Below are 16,724 nucleotides of genomic sequence, written 5' to 3'. Positions count from 1 at the left end.
GAAAATTTTCCCCAAGCCTTAGCATAAATACCATAGCATAAAGACCAATATATCCCTGCTGGAAAGATAAACCTAAAAAATGTCACTGAAGAGCAAAAAGGAGGCAAACAGAAAAGAAATGACAATGCAACAAGCTCCAGTGGATTTGATCTGCATAGATTTGTTTCATTGTGACATTCTACAATTTATATTGCTTCCTCTGCTGGCAAAAATGTTGAAGGTTTAGCTATACACCTCAGTTCTCCAAAATGCCCAATAACTTATCTTGTCCTCAAATATCCACTTTTTCCAGGTATTGCCAACTGGACAACAATCATGGCTCATGACTTTGGGGGGGGGGGGGGGGGGGGGGGCAGAAGAGGAGAAAGGAAGTGAAAGGCTAGTCTATGTCTATGCTAGTCAGTATTCTTAAGCAAAAATTGCTAGTTTGTTATAGGTCATAAAAATTGTGGATGCTGAAAGATGTTTGAAATTGAAGGGGAGCTATTTTAATAAGCAAATGTTCTAGATACATAAATAATTCAAACATTGGGCTTGTGACAACTGAAGTTTCCATTTATTGCTCATTTATCAATTTACTGCACATAAAAGCAGTTTTCTGCATTGGAGTTTGTAGCTCAAGTCAAGTAAAGCCAAAAGCTTACATCCTGGAGGAGTTAACTATACAATGGAGTTTAGCAGATATATTTGGCCCATCCCTGAACCTGGATCAAGAGTGAAAAGTTCTATGCTACTTGAAAAAGTAACGGAGAAAGAAAATCAACTCACCTTCATTAATGGTGAAGGTATTAAAGTGTAGGATCATGCATAACAAATTTAGTGCAACGTTAGTCAGGATTTAATTCCATCCAAAAAAAATCTGGAGATGGCACAGACAGTAAACAGCAAGAGTGACAAATACCAACATTCAGAAAAAGAACAATTAGACAGATTGGTAGCCAGTCTGGCTCTTTCTTCGTCCAATTATATAAGATACAATGACAAGAATTATTAATAGGCCAAGTGCAGCTCCAACAGCGATTGGCACCAGAAAACCCAGGTCAGAATCAGCAAGACATTCTTCAGCTGCGACAAAGAAGTTAAAAGATCATTAGTAGAGGACAGCTGAGAAACATGCAGAAGCCTATACAAAAAAAAAACACAATTTCAAATATTGCCTAATGCAACACAGATTAGGAAAAGCACTTTAAAATTAGGAAGAACCAAAGACAATGTCCATCAGGCCACTCGGTATCCCTTTACGTTTTGTTGCGGTCTAGATCACGAATAATCAGAAACTGGCTGCATTAGGGCTCAAATAATGAAAGTTAGAAACAGATTCAAATATCTTGCATGTGGAGAGAGTTAATGGTCCAGAGGTGCAGCACTGCAGTCAAGCAAATCTGCACACAGATGTACACTGACTTTAGCCCAACATAAATTGTTACACCACTGTGTTTACTGAAGCTTACCCTTTACAAGCCCTACCTCATGAAAGATCTGCTCAAGTTTCATCGATCTACACAAGTTTGCCAAAAACCTGGAGTAGGCAGTACAAAGTCACTTGATACAAGTTTATTCACCTTCAAAAATTTTACAAACCAGCCAGCAGAAGGGTGCCAATCCAAATGCATAAAATTGACTCCTACTCATTCCAAAATGCCAAGAAGCTAACTGTTCTCAGTGACCATACCCCAGTTCTGTTGGTGTCAGTGCAGCTTTGAAAGTCTGAGGCATTAATCCATCTACCATCAAATCCAAAGGTGATACTACAGAAATTTCACTCATTCATTTTATACTGTTTTGGGCGTTATGTAGGCAATTGAGAATTTCAACACAAGTCCAATTCGTACACAATATGGTCATTACTAAGAAGCAAAGCTGTTTTGTTAGGTGACAAAGCATTCAAAACAAGACATAGAACATAGACAGACCAGTACAGCACAGAACAGGCCCTTCAGCCCTCGATGTTGTGCCAAGCAATGATCACCCTACTCAAACCCACGTATCCACCCTGTACCCATAACCCAACAACCCCCTCCCTAACCTTACTTTTTTAGGACACTACGGGCAATTTAGCATGGCCAATCCACCTAACCCGCACATCTTTGGACTGTGGGAGGAAACCGGAGCACCCGGAGGAAACCCACGCACACACGGGGAGGACGTGCAGACTCCGCACAGACAGTGACCCAGCCGGGAACCGAACCTGGGACCCTAGAGCTGTGAAGCATTTATGCTAACCACCATGCTACCCCCATGTCTCAGAAATAAAGTGGGTGCTAGAACCATAATTAAAATTGTGACACTAGAAACCCGACGGTAGGCAAGAAGTCACAGATGTCTTTGTGCATTTGTGATCTGATGAAACCGTCAATGTACTTGGGTTACCTTACAGAAGCATGACAAGTGAGACTCTGAAGATGCAAAGAAATATTATAGCTAGGTAACTTTCACAAGTTGAACTTTTGATCAAGAATCAATGGCATTAGTCTAATTTAATAGAATGGGATCCAGAATACTTACTTGATTAGCAATTGTATAGGTAGGCAAAGTACCAATGGTAAGATAAATGCCTGTAATTTATACCATATTATGAAATGCTTTGTGTTAGTTCTCAAAGGAAGTGTTATTTTATGGATACAGAAAATTGCAATCAACACAATCAGTATTCCTATTGTACCCAATTTTTCCCAAATTCACTTAACCCAAAAAAAATAGGTTTCTCAAATTTGTCCAGCCATCACAAAACATGGATCATTCCAAGGATTGAGAAAAGGGCTGCACCATGGTTTGTTTAACATCCTATAAAATTGATCACAGAAATGTAGCAAAATTTACAAGTGCTCGGAATTTTATATGGCAAGGCTTTACAATACCATTCATCATACCTCTTAATTTTTAGAATTGTTTACAGCTTACTTTACATTTGCAAGCTTGTTTAGTTGAACATTCCTGGAACTGAATTTAGAACTACTCGTATACACCACTGCGATTCTGCCTACGACCAATGATGTAGATCACCAGCACAATCAAAATTATTGCTCCCAATACTGCTCCGACTACAATGGGTACGATGTAGTTCTCATTTGTTTTGCAGTCTTCAGCTGAATTTGAAGAAATTAGATAAAAGTTGGTGATGTCAGTAACCAAAGCAAAGGGAAAACCCCAAAGATCCTTTAAATCACAAGGCATAGCCCCAGAAAGCCCATTTAAATTGTTCCGTTAACTTGCTGTACCCAAGATTCTAAGAAATTCTCATTTTCAAAGTAATATTTTCAGAAAGGCAACTAGTCCCAATGCTTGAGCTTTGAAGTGCATTAAGTGCAGTAAGTTAGGAATGCAGTATGCCAGCTTATTGGTATACTTAAAAAAAAAAAGGCATGGTTTAATACACCTTTTGCAAAAAAAAATCTAAAACTAAATCAAGCAAAAAAATCTACTTCACACTAGGTGTTTTAGATTTTTAAAAAGTCAAACTCATTACTAAATTTGACTGCACTTAATGCAAAAGTCATAGTTGTCCCCATTTGTGCAGTTCATCTTAGTGCTTTGGAATTGGTAGGTTAGCAAGCAAATGCCAAAATTGAACTTTAAGCAACAATGCAGTTAGAAGATTTGAATGCAACTGATCACAATTCATCTGGTGCATGCAAAAGCCTGTAATTACAGAATAATCAGTTTCTATTTCAATGGGTGTCAGGATTTGTTCAAATTTATGCACTTTTCAGATGCGCGTTTCAAAACTATCAAAATACGAGGAATGTGGAGGAAGAGAGAGATCTTGGGGTTCATGTCCACAGATCTCTGAAGGTTGCCACTCAAGTGGATAGAGCGTGAAGAAGGCTTGTGTGTTAGCGTTTAACAGGGGGCTCGAGTTTAAGAGCTGCGGGGGTTATGCTGCAACTATACATGACCCTGGTGAGACCACATTTGGAGTATTGTGTGCAGTTCTGGTCACCTCATTATAGGAAGAATGTGGAAGCAGTGGAAAGGGTGCAAAGGAGATTTACCAGGATGCTGCCTGGTTTGCAGGATAGGTCTTATGAGGAAAGGTTGAGGGAGCTAGGGCTTTCCTCTTTGGAGCGGAGGAGGATGAGAGGCGACTTAATAGAGGTTTAAAAGATGATGACGGGGATAGATCGAGTGGATGTTCAGAGACTATTTCCTCAGGTGGATGTAGCTGTTACAAGGGGGCATAACTATAAGGTTCAGGGTGGGAGATCCGAGGTAGGTTCTTATCTCAGTGGTTAGGGTGTGGAATGGACTGCCTGCTGTGATAGTGGTGTCGGACACTTTAGGAACTTTCAAGCGGTTATTGGATAGGCACATGGAGCACACCAGAATGAAAGGAAGTGGGATAGTTTGATCTTGGTTTCGGACAATGCTCGGCACAACATCAAGGGCCAAAGGGCCTGTTCTGTGCTGTAATGTTCTTTGTACTGTTCTGTGACAAGCTAGTACAAGCTACATGAAGCTCAATGGCAAGTGATCAATTTCTTGGTAAAGTTGATGGGCAATTAGGGACAGGTGATCAATGCCAGCCAGCAACACCCATATTCTTGAACAAATAAATAAAAACCTATACCAAACCATCAATACCACATCACTGAGTTACAGCTGCATAGTGACCAAGAAGCAAAATTTCATACATCATGGATTGGCAAACCAAGCAAGATTCTAGCATTTACATTCCAAAATATAGTTTTGCAGACTTGTGGTCTGGAAGTTGGATAAGCTCAAGGTGTCCAAACTAAAATTACATTTTCAAAGAATTAAAAGTTGCCTGAAGATTTCCACAAATACCTTCCTGCCTTGCTGGTTTTAGCTGTCTCAGCCTCATAACATGCAGTTTCCAAGTTAATTAATTGTAGCAACTTAGCTGAATGAAAAGTGAAAGTAGTGAGGGATGTGTAGTTTAGTGTTTCCTGCTTTTCAATAAGCAAAGGCACAAAGGGCCCTGGTCACTTTAAAAACTAATTGGAACAATTGCAGGAACAAGAGATTTGTGAAGTCACAAGCAGGTGTCACCACGAAGTGAAAAAAAGTAGAGATGTCACAGGACTAGCAATCGAGATCACCAGCATGAAATCTATTATACCTGGAAATAAAGCTAGTATGAGGCTCAGTGTGGTTGACTTGTACTACACCACTACTGTACTGAGAATGGGCAATAAATGCATTATCTATATGTTCAAAAATGTTCAACCATGTGGAGATTAATGGGAAATTTACGGTTACAAAATGCAACCTTTTACATTCCTCAGCCCCAAATAAATGCTACATGAGCTTACAGGAAGTTTTTTTATTATAAAGCCAAGTGGAGTTAAACTTTACATACAAATGAGGCACAAGAATAAAAGAAACTTAGGAGAAACCTCCCCACGCTTTAATTTCAAAGATAAAAGTCAACTTTCAAAATTTCACAGTGTCAGAGTGCAGTGTGAAAAACTCCAGATCCCCCAAATTAGAAAATTAGTGGTCAACATTAGATACTTTTGCACATGCCAATTAGAACACACAATTTGAGAATTCTTTCCACAATCCAAGGCACCCAACTGAAAAGTTCTCTATGCAGCATAGTATTTGCTAACTCTTATGTACACAAACTATTAACATTTATACACAGTTTCCACAATACAGCCAAACAAGCTACATGAGATCTTTGCAAATACACGTTCCATTTTAGATTTCATATTCATTAAGTTATTGGTAGAAATGTTGGTAGTGCTGGCAAATTAGTGATTTAGTATTAGTTTCAAGGAGTAGTTAACAACCAACTTGCCAATTTAAAAAGTTACCTCTGAAGGGACACTGGCAGCAATGACATTTCCGACAAATTCTCAATGCCAGCAATACATACCAACATTTCATCTGTATCAAGTGTGGGTGCAAGTCCACTGCCTCCAAGAGACTTGGCAAGAGCCTAGTGCAATTGAAGAGGAGAAATGCAGAGGCAAGCACTTGCACCCGCAACAATGAACAGCAATTTAATCATATCACTATGCACTGGGAGAATCAAAAAAAACAATTTATAGTGTTTGGTATCCAGCGTAGCTTTTTCTTCTACCAATCATATAAGCAATCACAACAATCACAATTAAGCCAGCCAGAGCTGCACCAACTACAACAGGGATAAGAATGCTGTCATCATCCAGAGAACACTCTTCAGCTGTGAATAAAAAAACAGATAAATCACCAATCATGGCTCAAATAGAAAAGCATACACACTACAATAAAAGTTGTGTAGTTAATTTTTCCTGAAAGTTATATCACTGGATGCCTCTGGCCAAGTAGCCCTTTGTTAATTATGTGACTAATCCCATTACAGAATAATCATGTTAGTTTCAACATTAAGCAAGGAGTAGTAAATGGCTTAGTTGCCCTTGCCAGATTTTCCAATAAAAACTATTTCTACAGACACACCCAATGATAGATGACAAAAACAAATGTCAGGGTTACTAAGGGGTAGCAAACAGTTATAGATTGAACAGAGCAAAAAGCAGATTTCTTGGTTTCCGGTCATAAAGTTTACTTTTCCTGATCCAACTGGAATTGAAAATGTTGCAAGATGTTATGACCAGTTTTAGAGCAGTAGTTACTGAACAAAAAAGGATGGTACCATCGAGATATGGAGCTAGAATTATTTAACAAAGTTATTTACCTCTGGAGAAAGTTCCATTCTTCACCTGAAATGGTTGGACCCATACATTAAAGGCATTAATAACCAATTGGTCAGTGACCACTATGCTCTGCTCCTTGTGACACATGTATGAGCTTCCAACAAATGCCTGCCAAAACCTCAGATTGCTATTGTTGCTGTTAAGTGCAGTTCCTGCAACAAAAAAAAAGTAATGTCACTTGACAGCCAATTCAAAGGAAAAAATGAAAGTCAAAAATCTTCATCCATCGTTAACTGGGACATTCAATTTTAGTGTGATTATACAAAAAGTAAAAGCCACACCCTATCTGCACAATTTCTGGTAACCGCTATATACCAACTAGAGCTCAGAAATTATGAAATGAGGGATTCAAATTGGCTCTATTAGACCAAATATCTCAACTTGGACCCAAGCCAGACCACATGCAAAACTCTTTAGGATCACAATTACAGTTAAGTGTTTTAGAATGGTTGTGGAAGACAGATGATCCACTACTTCACATGGATCAAGTGTATGAAAGCTAGTTACTGCATTCATTATCAAAGGAGCCAGTTTTTTAGTTCTTAAAAAAAAAACTAACACTAGCAAAGCCATTTAGCTAGAAAAATGGATTTTATCCACGTGTATTTGGCAACTTGGAAAACACACTGAAATGGGTGCAATTATTAAAACAGAGTTCTATTCCAAGAAGAGATGTACAGGATTTACACAGGAGGATCAGAAATGAGCAAATAGCTTTAAAAAAGTATAGTCACTACCCTAGAGTAAAGGTTCAATTCAACTCAGTCCATGAGAAAATACACTTTAGATGGAAAGATCAATAGATTGAAGGCAGCAAAAATCTTCTAGTTACCAACAGCCAATACTTACTGGAACCATTTATAACCAAGCTTACGTTAGCCTTCACCTCCTTCAAGAAGAATTTTGATTGGTCCTAAAACAAAGATAAGCATTATTCTGGCACAATATAAAAAGGAATAACCCAGAAAATTCACGAGATAAAGACGTACAGACCAAGGTGGTCAATTTCAATTGGAGTCTGTCCCCAAATATCAAATAACAGCTGTGGACATTAATAGATCATGCCCCCAAGCTAGGAGAAAGCTGGTCAATAAACACTGTCCTAGATCATTAGCGTACCCAAAATCTGTACAAAGACACCGTTGACATGTGGTTCTAGACCCACAAATACTAAACCCAGATCAGAAACACACTCCAAAGTTAAAATTGACTTTCAGCCCTCCAAATTAACCCCTCAGATTGGCAATCATTCCATTTATTACCTCATCCTACTTTTAAAATCGATATCCAGCTCAAATTTTCAAAGTTAATAGCCCAAAATGTTGCTTTAGAAAATAAAATTACATGTTGCATTGAAAGTACTATCCAACACTTACCACAATGAAATTAAACTGAATAGTTGTGTCCATATCTTCTAGAACCAGGGTTGCATCTTTATCCCCACAGTATCCACTTGCAGTAGAATTGGAATCAATATTAACCAAATGTGTCTGAGGGAGAAAAAAGTTGTTAGCAATTGATTGGTAATGCAAACTGGGATAGAATGTAGGGAAAAATAAATACCTTGTTCTCGGTATAGGTAATATTTAGCTGCAGTCCCATACTGGCAAGGAGACAAGGATCACTGCCATTCTTAATGGTATAGTTGCCCACTGCTGGTAGTTCTGGTGGAGGTTTAGTTGGGACAGGGGTTGGCACAATTGGGGTTGTCCGTGTTGTTATAGGTGCTACTGTGGTGGGCAAATCTGCCCTACAGACGGATTCTTGAAAAAAAATTAATAGGTCAGTTTGTTCATTGTTTACCAGTTCAAACACCAAGATTAGTTACTAGTCAGTTAGTACTGGCTGAGCATCTTCAAACATCCAGTTATGCAAGCTTGCCTGCAAAGGGTAGCTTTCATTTCAATGAATGCTTCTGTTAAGTTTATACGGTTTAAACACAATGAGACTTTAAGAACTGAACACCAGTGTGCCATCGGCAACAAGCAATAGGAGAGGAAGTACCCAATACAATCATGAGAAAATCACTGGCGAGAGAGTAGCCATACCAGACAATAAATGGATTTGGAACTAGGAGCAATGTAGAGGGAGAGAACAAAAAGTTTGGGGACACAGCTTTTTGCAGTATAGTTTTGAGACTGTCCAGGGACCCCAGTGTTGTGGCTATGGGGCAGGGGTGAACAAAGTGGGAATCCAATCCATAATCAGCCAGCTATATAATTAATGTATGGCTTAAGTTTGCAGCACAAATTGTTTTATGTACAAGACAAAACTCCATTTAATTAATCAATTACAATTTTTGTAAAGCTCAAGAGTGGTGTCAGGACCATTATAATAATGAAAATGAAAATCGCTTTGTCACGAGTAGGCTTCAATGAAGTAAACTGTGAAAAGCCCCTAGTTGCCACATTTCAGCACCTGTCCAGGTAGGCTGGTACGGGAATCGAACCGTGCTGCTGGCTGCTTGGTCTGCTTTAAAAGCCAGCGATTTAGCTGAGTGAGCTAAACCAGCCCCTGGTTTATAAACACAGGAATCTAACATATTAGCATGACCTAGTTTGGGTCCAGCTGAATAGCAAAGATAATTAAAAACAATGGAATATTTTCCTACCATTTTTGCCAATTGTTCCATTTTCCACAAAGGCCTGAATGCTAACATTCCAAAAAGTCATGACAACTGCTTCACTTGCTATAGCTTCAACACTTCTACATGTGTAAATAGTGTTCAGTGGTGTGGAATCCATTAGAGAATTCACAGCCACATGTTTTACACCTACAAGAAAAGGTAGAACAGATAATATCAGTCACTAGTAAGTACATTGAAATGTCAAATAGTAATAATCTTTTATTGTCACAAGTAGGCTTACATTAACACTGCAATGAAGTTACTGTGAAAAGCTCCTAATCGCCACATTCTGGCACCTGTTCAGGTACACTGAGAATTCAGAATGTCCAATTCACCTAACACGCACGTCTTTCGGGATTTATGGGAGGGAACCCACGCAGACACGGAGAACGTGCAGACTCCGCAGTGACCCAAGCCATGAATCGAACTTGGGACCCTGGTGCTGTAAAGCCAGTGCCACTCAAATTCTCTTATATCAAGGAAAAAAAGAAACTTGCCAAATGTTTATCAAGTGCATCTTACATTCACCAAAGCTGTTCCCAGCTCTCCCAATTTTGTTGGAATGTGCCAGGAAGCCAATCCAGAGAGAGATAGGCCCCAAGAACAATGCCACCACATTGAATTCATGAAACATGTAATCGCAATTTTATTACAAGTCCAATTAAGTGGCAATTGAAAGAATGTAGAGAGCCTGGCTATTCCATAACATTAGTCTTGTGCAGTATAAAATGGCATAAATCTGAAAGCATATATAACCCAATGAGAATATGGTTAAGTAAGTGGTTGCTCAATTTGAAAAAAGGTACATCAATCGAAAACGTATGCTGCCCAAACCAAAAATTGTGTTTCTCAATGCACATGCAGGCAGGCAGAGGATACTCCATTGAAGTGTAGAGTGTAGTCTAGATAGAGAAGGCAAGGGAGCCCAAATGCCCTTAAAGAGGCATAGGTGATCATGGCTCGGCACAACATCGAGGGCCGAAGGGCCTGTTCTGTGCTGTACTGTTCCATGTTCTATGTCAGGCAAGATATGTGTTCTCCCCATGTCTGCATGGGTTTCCACCGGGTGCTCCAGGTGGATTGGCCATGATAAATTGCCATTGGTGACCAAAAAGTTAGGAGGGGTTATTGGGTTACGGGGATAGGGTGGAAGTGAGGGTTTAAGTGGGTTGGTGCACACTCGATAGGCCAAATGGCCTCCTTCTGCACTGTATGTTCTATGTCTAGAGAGTGATTCAAGGGGAAATGTTTTCAACCAGAGCATGAAAGAAGTCTGAACACTGCCTGAAAAAGGATAATGGAAGCAGAAAGCCTAATTAGATAAATTCTGGACAAGCATTTCAAATGTCACCTGTGTGCAAAATTATAAGGGGTGGGGGGAAACAAAAAAACATGGCAGAGCTTTGTTTGCAGCATTGGATAGCCGGCAATTCATTGTTCCAATAATGCCATGCAATTGAGGTGACAAACTGGCAGATGATCTTTGTTTGGGATGACAATTCTCATGTCACCTAAAATTCTGCATTTAACTTGGGTGCATGCTAGAACATATTCAAATCTCAAGTCAGGCTTCAACCTACAACTCTATTCTGGCGAGCTGAGCTACCAAATCTAATTTGGCTGACATTGCTAAACAATGATAAGCTTAGTACCTGCATTAACAAGACATAACTGCACCTTTGCCTATGTTGATTAATAGATTGTGAAGCACATTAATGCTTTAGTGCCCCACACCTGCCTCAAGTGCAAAGATGACTGAACAGGAAAGGAGCCCCAATTGACAGACGAACACATAAACTCCGTTTTAGACATGTAGTTCAGACTAGCTGACTCGGATTATTTTGAACTACATAGCTCAGCAATATACAGCTGAACCATTTCCCCTGGTTATCTTAAAACATAGCCACGTGTTACTGCCATGATCGCCTTAATCTATACAAACAAGATAATAAATCCATACTCTTGTTTTTTGCTCCAGGAAAACGTTTTGCATCACTGGTGTTGTAAGTGAAAATCAGTACATCTCCTCTAAATTTTCCAGTAGAATGAGAGAAGTTTAAGCTCAAGGAGTGACCAGTTCCAAAGCCCATTTTCAACAAAGGAGTTGAATTGTTGCCACCACATATGCTTCCATTAGATGATACTGAATTTGGTAATGGAAAAGTTGCATTTTCCTGGATAAAGAAATGAGGAAAATGAAATGGGTTAAATTTAATTTAGATATCCAGTGACAAATGCAAAAAATAAAACTCTAGCTAGACTGCATCCCCTTCCAAAGGATGTATTAACACCATTGGTTCGCGATAGCATAAAAGCTGCAAATTCTCATTAAAAATAACTAGAATACACCAAGTGGTTAACTTGAGGTTGAGGTTTTGATCAATACATGATTTTCAACTTCAATTCAGTCAGAACTAAACAAAGCATAGCCACTATTCATTCTGAATATTGGTATATGTAGATAATGCTGAAATAGCCATATTCTTGTTTGAAGCCAGAACATAGTTGCCTAAATGGCCTGCAGCTGTTGTGTAATATCCCAGGCACAGTTCAGGCCAGTCTATAGCAAAGTCAGCATCAGAGTAGAGCTTCCGCTCAGCTAAAGTTGCTAGTTTGTCAGTCACAAATGGATCACGGAACGAAAAACCAGTCATATTAACAGGCACTTGCTGTTTTTCCCATTAGCACCTGCCTTCCACTTGGATGCAGCTTAGTCACAGATGAAAAACATGGGCATGGTTTACAAACAGATCTTTCATAACTAGCAAAAGTACTGCTCAACATTGAATCAGAATCTGGGCTTAGACACGTAAAACATGAGGGATCAGTATAGCTTAAGGGTCGTTTAAATATTAACCATTCAAATGTTGAGGATCATAGCCTCTCCAGCCCATCACTGAAACTCTAATCTACACTTCTGCTACTCTCTCATGCTCTAAAGTAGTTTGTGAAAGGGGCACTGTTAACACATCATGGGGGAAAGATGGTATTTTATTACATGTTGAAAGGAGATGCTGCATTAAAGACAAAGCTTCTGCCAGGATTGAAGAAATCTATGTTGTTTACAACCTATGACTGAAAGTTCCAATTGGTAGTGCTGACTCAGCAAGCAACGATGTGCTCAATTCTAGCATAACATAGTATATCTGTTATTTCTCCTAACTTTGAAGTTTCAAATTTAAGAAAACCATCTTGGATATCTAAATTGAAGACAGTATGCACAATATTATTTTAGTTTATATACTCCCCAGTTCAATCATTCCTATTTACTGTACTCATGTCAATCACATCTGAAATAGGACTATTTATCAAAATTGTTTGAACCCTATCAAAAAAAAAGGATTTAACATTTTTGCCAGCAATTCAGGAGCTTTATCTTTCCTGGCAGGCAGAACACAATCTGCACATCACCTTACTACTTGCATTAACAAAGACATGACTGCATCTTTCCATATGACACCTTGCAGGTAGTTACTCAGGCTAACAAAGCTACTTGCACCTTGTTTTCCTCAATACTGACCACAGGGACCACAATTATTTTATTAATGGTCATATTGTACACAGTACCAAGTGACGATATCCTTCCCTTTGTCTTTCCCCCCAAAAGAGGGATAAGGTTTCAGGGCTCAATAGTCAAGTGACCAATGATTGCCAGTCTAAAGCAGTTGACTAACAGACCAGTACAGCTGATAAAAATCAAACATTCACAATGCATCTCTGGAGTGTAACCAGGACCCAAAACCTGGTTAAAATTTACACTAAGCCAGGATGTCAAGACCACATGGCAGCAGCTGAACTTGCACAGGTGAGAATAAACCGGTGAACTTCCTCGTCTGTATGATGTGCACAGTAAATCAACTGCATACCTACCATTGTCACATTTCCTTCATAAAGGATGGTGAAGTTGACCGACAGTACAGCATATATACAGGTTTTGTTATCCTTGCCACGGACTTCAACCTCTACTGCTTCAGTGAGTGAAAGTCCTGAAAAATATTTGAAAAGTGCTCAAGAACAGCCATAGACACTTCAGCCAATTTGCATAAATTCAGCTAGGAGATCATGACTGGTAGAGATTACGTTTGGAATCCTGCTCAACAGAAGTAATTGCTGGATGGGACTACACTTGGGTTAAACCACATCCACAAAAGCATCACTTACCGAGGGCAGTCAGGTTTGTACAGTTATAATTACAATACAAAGAACGCTCACAACAAGAGGGGGTCAGAAACAGAATCAAGTCATTTGACAAAATGGACCAGCATTCTAAAGCATAGCCAATAGTGAATATACTAAAGCCAGGTATGAACGCTCCTTCTTCAGAATTCATACAATGTGTGGGGTGACAGACAATAGAATTAAAGGCATTTTCAGAATTTAATTTCTTTGACTTTTCCTTGGTAGTGATATCAAGCAAGATGGTGCCCAAACCAGATAGAGTCCATCTATATGAAATGCTTCGGAGTCATATTTCATTCAGTTTCTCATCACTCCACAGATGTTGCCAACTCCAGGGGTTTTCTCCCAGGACTCATCATCCACAGAGTTTTGCTTTTGTGCTACAAAATGCTTGATATTTAATCTAGTCTTACTCACTTGCCAAGTACACAATACATTACCCTTGTAAAAAGGAACAGATGAAATGTCTGAACTGCCATAGCAGCACAAATCAAGATCACAACTTCCCTTCAGATGCAAGGGCAGCACAGTGACAGTAGTTAGCACTGCTGTCTCAGCACCAGGATCTAGGTTCAAATCTAACCTCAGGTGACTGAACACATTCTCCCCATGTCTGGGGGTTTCATCTGGCTGCTCCAGTTTCATCCCAGTCTAAAGCTGTTCAGGTTAGATGAATTGGCCAGGGCAGCACAGTGGTTAGCACTGCTGCCTATGGTACTGAGGACCCAGGTTCAATCTCAGCCCACTGTGTGGAGTTTGCACATTCTCCCAGCATCTTTGTGGGCCTCACCACCATAACCCAAATATGTGCAGGTTAGGTGGATTGGCCACACCAAATTGCCCTTTGACAAAAAATTGGGTACTCTAAATTTTTTTTAACGGTGGATTGGCCATGATCACTTGCCCCTTAAAGTGTCCAGGGCTGTGTAGTTAGGTTAAGGAGTTTTTGGGATTGGGTGGGGAAGTGGCTTAATTTTGTGACACCATCAACATTCATTAAAATACCAAGGAAATTTCACAAAACACTGTACAGCAGATAGTGAAGCACTATGCAATGATTCCTAGGGTTTAAAGTACACTTTCTGCACCAAATGGTTTAGTTAAAGTGGCAGCTTAAACATAAAGCAGCACAGAAGAATTTTCACAAGAACTCAGCCATCATATGGTTATAAAAGGAGACAACCTTGGCCGATAATTACAGAAGTGGGTAAACACATCAAGAAATTGGAAAAATCAATATTCATGCAACTCAAATAACACTCAAGGCTACATACAACTGGTGTCTCAAAGGGTTATATTCAATCACATTGGAGAAAACAGCAGACACTATGCTGCCAAACCAGTCACCAGAATAGGCCATTAGCTAATGGTCAAGGAGCAGAAATGACTCTTGTAGCAGTTAACAAGCCAACCCTCAGCTGAAGTTTATAGTATAGGTGGGTGAAGCCTATGCAAAGCTTGGAATATTCTCCAACAGGTTTGGAATTGGGAAGTTTAATCAACTTGCCTTTGTTGAAAATTAAAACATAGAAATTAGGAGAAGGCAGCAATACAGCCCTACAAGCCTGCTCCATTCAATCAGATCATGGCAGATCTCAAATCCACCTCCCTACCTATGCGCCTATCACTCTAGCCCATTAAAAAGTCAGAAAAATATCTCCTTGAAACCATTTAAATGATTCAGACTCCAGGGCAGCAAGTTCCTCTGCGAGAAATAGCACCTCCACATCTCAGTTATAAATCTACCACCTCTTAACCTATATCTAGTTTGCCCCACAAGGAGTATATTACCAAAATTAGCTCCATAGAACATAGAACAGTACAGCACAGAACAGGCCCTTCGGCCCTCGATGTTGTGCCGAGCCATGATCACCCTACTCAAACCCACGTATCCACCCTATACCCGTAACCCAACAACAAACCCCCCCCCCCCAATTAACCTTACTTTTTTTTTTAAGGACACTACGGGCAATTTAACATGGCCAATCCACCTAACCTGCACATCTTTGGACTGTGGGAGGAAACCGGAGCACCCGGAGGAAACCCACACACACAGGGGGAGGACGTGCAGACTCCACACAGACAGTGACCCAGCCGGGAATCGAACCTGGGACCCTGGAGCTGTGAAGCATTTATGCTAACCACCATGCTACCCTGCTGCCCCAAAGCCGTGTAAGAAAATTGGAAATAAAAGGACTAAAGGAAAAAAAAATACATAAACCCCCAAAATGAAAGCAAAGGCTGAGCAATAGTAAGAAGCGAAAGTGGAAAAAAGGTGCCTGCAGTCGGAACACTCAAGAGCTGGGTCCTCCCCGGAGGTCAGATTTGTTGTTTATTTCAGGCTCCACGTTCGTGTCCATGTATATAACGGGTTAACTCGGGTTAAGTGAGCCGAAACATCAATTGCAAGCATTTCACTGGAAAGGGGGCAAAGTGCAAACCCACGGCCTTTCTCAGTCGCTGCTTTCGCATTTACAGCGGCTCCGAGCCCTTCTTAGGCAACTGGAAAACACTGGGGGGGGGGGGGGGGGGGGGGAACAAGCTGTCAGGAAGCCTGCCAGGTCAGGCCCAGCGGGCGGGCAGACAGTCAGCACTCTCCCCACCCAAGCAGGCCTTCACTAGGCCAGCGGGCACCCGCACAGCTGCCCTGTTCAAAGACCGCACGCATACCTGCGAGGAGCAGAAGGGCGAGGCGGACACCGCCGGGATGCTGCATGGCCGCGGAGATGAGAAGAGTACGGCGGAGTATGAAAGGTGGACGATGTCAGCTCCCTCACAACAAACACTCCCCGACTCGACCCTCGGTTAAAGCTCGACAAAGCCGCACGTGATCCGTGCCCTCATCTACAGCCCTCCGCCAATCAGCTGCCGCCTCGCCGCACCCCGCCGACCAATCAACTGGCTGCACGGCGGAACGACCAACCGTCTGTGGATACGCCCTGCGAGCGGGGTCCGACTGACCAATGGGAAAGGAAAGACGTTCCCATTGGAGTGGCATCTAGCCAATTGCACACGGGTGTTCCGCCCCATTAGCCAATCAGGCCATTGCCTATTAAACTAATGGGAGACAGGTATTTCCAACAAGCTGATGGTGAGCAGGGATTCCTTCCCATGCAACACCCCAGCTCCTGCTGCCAACTCTGCAGACAAACCACAGTTACTGGCACTCCTTATCACTGCAGAACAATGGCAGTTGTTTTTAACCTTTAACAAACAGGGAGAAATGTAATGGGGTTGTTTCCCTTGTGACATTGACA

General features: G+C 40.8%; 1 protein-coding gene across 2 annotated transcripts; it reads right to left on the bottom strand.

The window, feature by feature from the left end:
• Positions 1 to 539: 539 nt before the first annotated feature.
• On the bottom strand, positions 540 to 16,330 carry LOC119951658 (lysosome-associated membrane glycoprotein 2-like). Of its 2 annotated transcripts, none has more exons than XM_038774842.1 (9): positions 16,138 to 16,330; positions 13,159 to 13,274; positions 11,249 to 11,462; positions 9,274 to 9,435; positions 8,226 to 8,425; positions 8,039 to 8,152; positions 7,512 to 7,575; positions 6,644 to 6,814; positions 540 to 1,065 (listed from the first exon to the last, which is right to left on the bottom strand). In XM_038774842.1, exons 1-9 carry the CDS (start codon positions 16,181 to 16,183, stop codon positions 923 to 925), a joined length of 1,230 nt encoding a protein of 409 aa, XP_038630770.1. In that variant the 5' UTR covers positions 16,184 to 16,330; the 3' UTR covers positions 540 to 922. The 2 variants fall into 2 exon arrangements, with proteins under 2 accessions (XP_038630770.1, XP_038630773.1); XM_038774845.1 differs by lacking the exon at positions 540 to 1,065 and adding an exon at positions 5,270 to 6,151.
• Positions 16,331 to 16,724: the final 394 nt, after the last annotated feature.

Source organism: Scyliorhinus canicula, chromosome 17, assembly GCF_902713615.1.
Source record: "Scyliorhinus canicula chromosome 17, sScyCan1.1, whole genome shotgun sequence".
NCBI classification, from domain to species: domain Eukaryota; kingdom Metazoa; phylum Chordata; class Chondrichthyes; order Carcharhiniformes; family Scyliorhinidae; genus Scyliorhinus; species Scyliorhinus canicula.
The sequence above is the reverse complement of the archived record's forward strand: the minus strand, read 5'-3'. Positions and strand labels throughout refer to the sequence as shown.

Bases quoted from the DNA above. Each gene is read 5' to 3' on its own strand.
- LOC119951658 (XM_038774842.1), bottom strand. From the start codon at position 16,183: ATGCAGCATCCCGGCGGTGTCCGCCTCGCCCTTCTGCTCCTCGCAG. The intron at 13,275-16,137 runs GTATGCGTGCGG...AATATTTTTCAG, and splicing joins CGCCCTTCTGCTCCTCGCAG to GACTTTCACTCACTGAAGCA. The intron at 8,426-9,273 runs GTAGGAAAATAT...TTTTTTTTCAAG, and splicing joins TGGAACAATTGGCAAAAATG to AATCCGTCTGTAGGGCAGAT.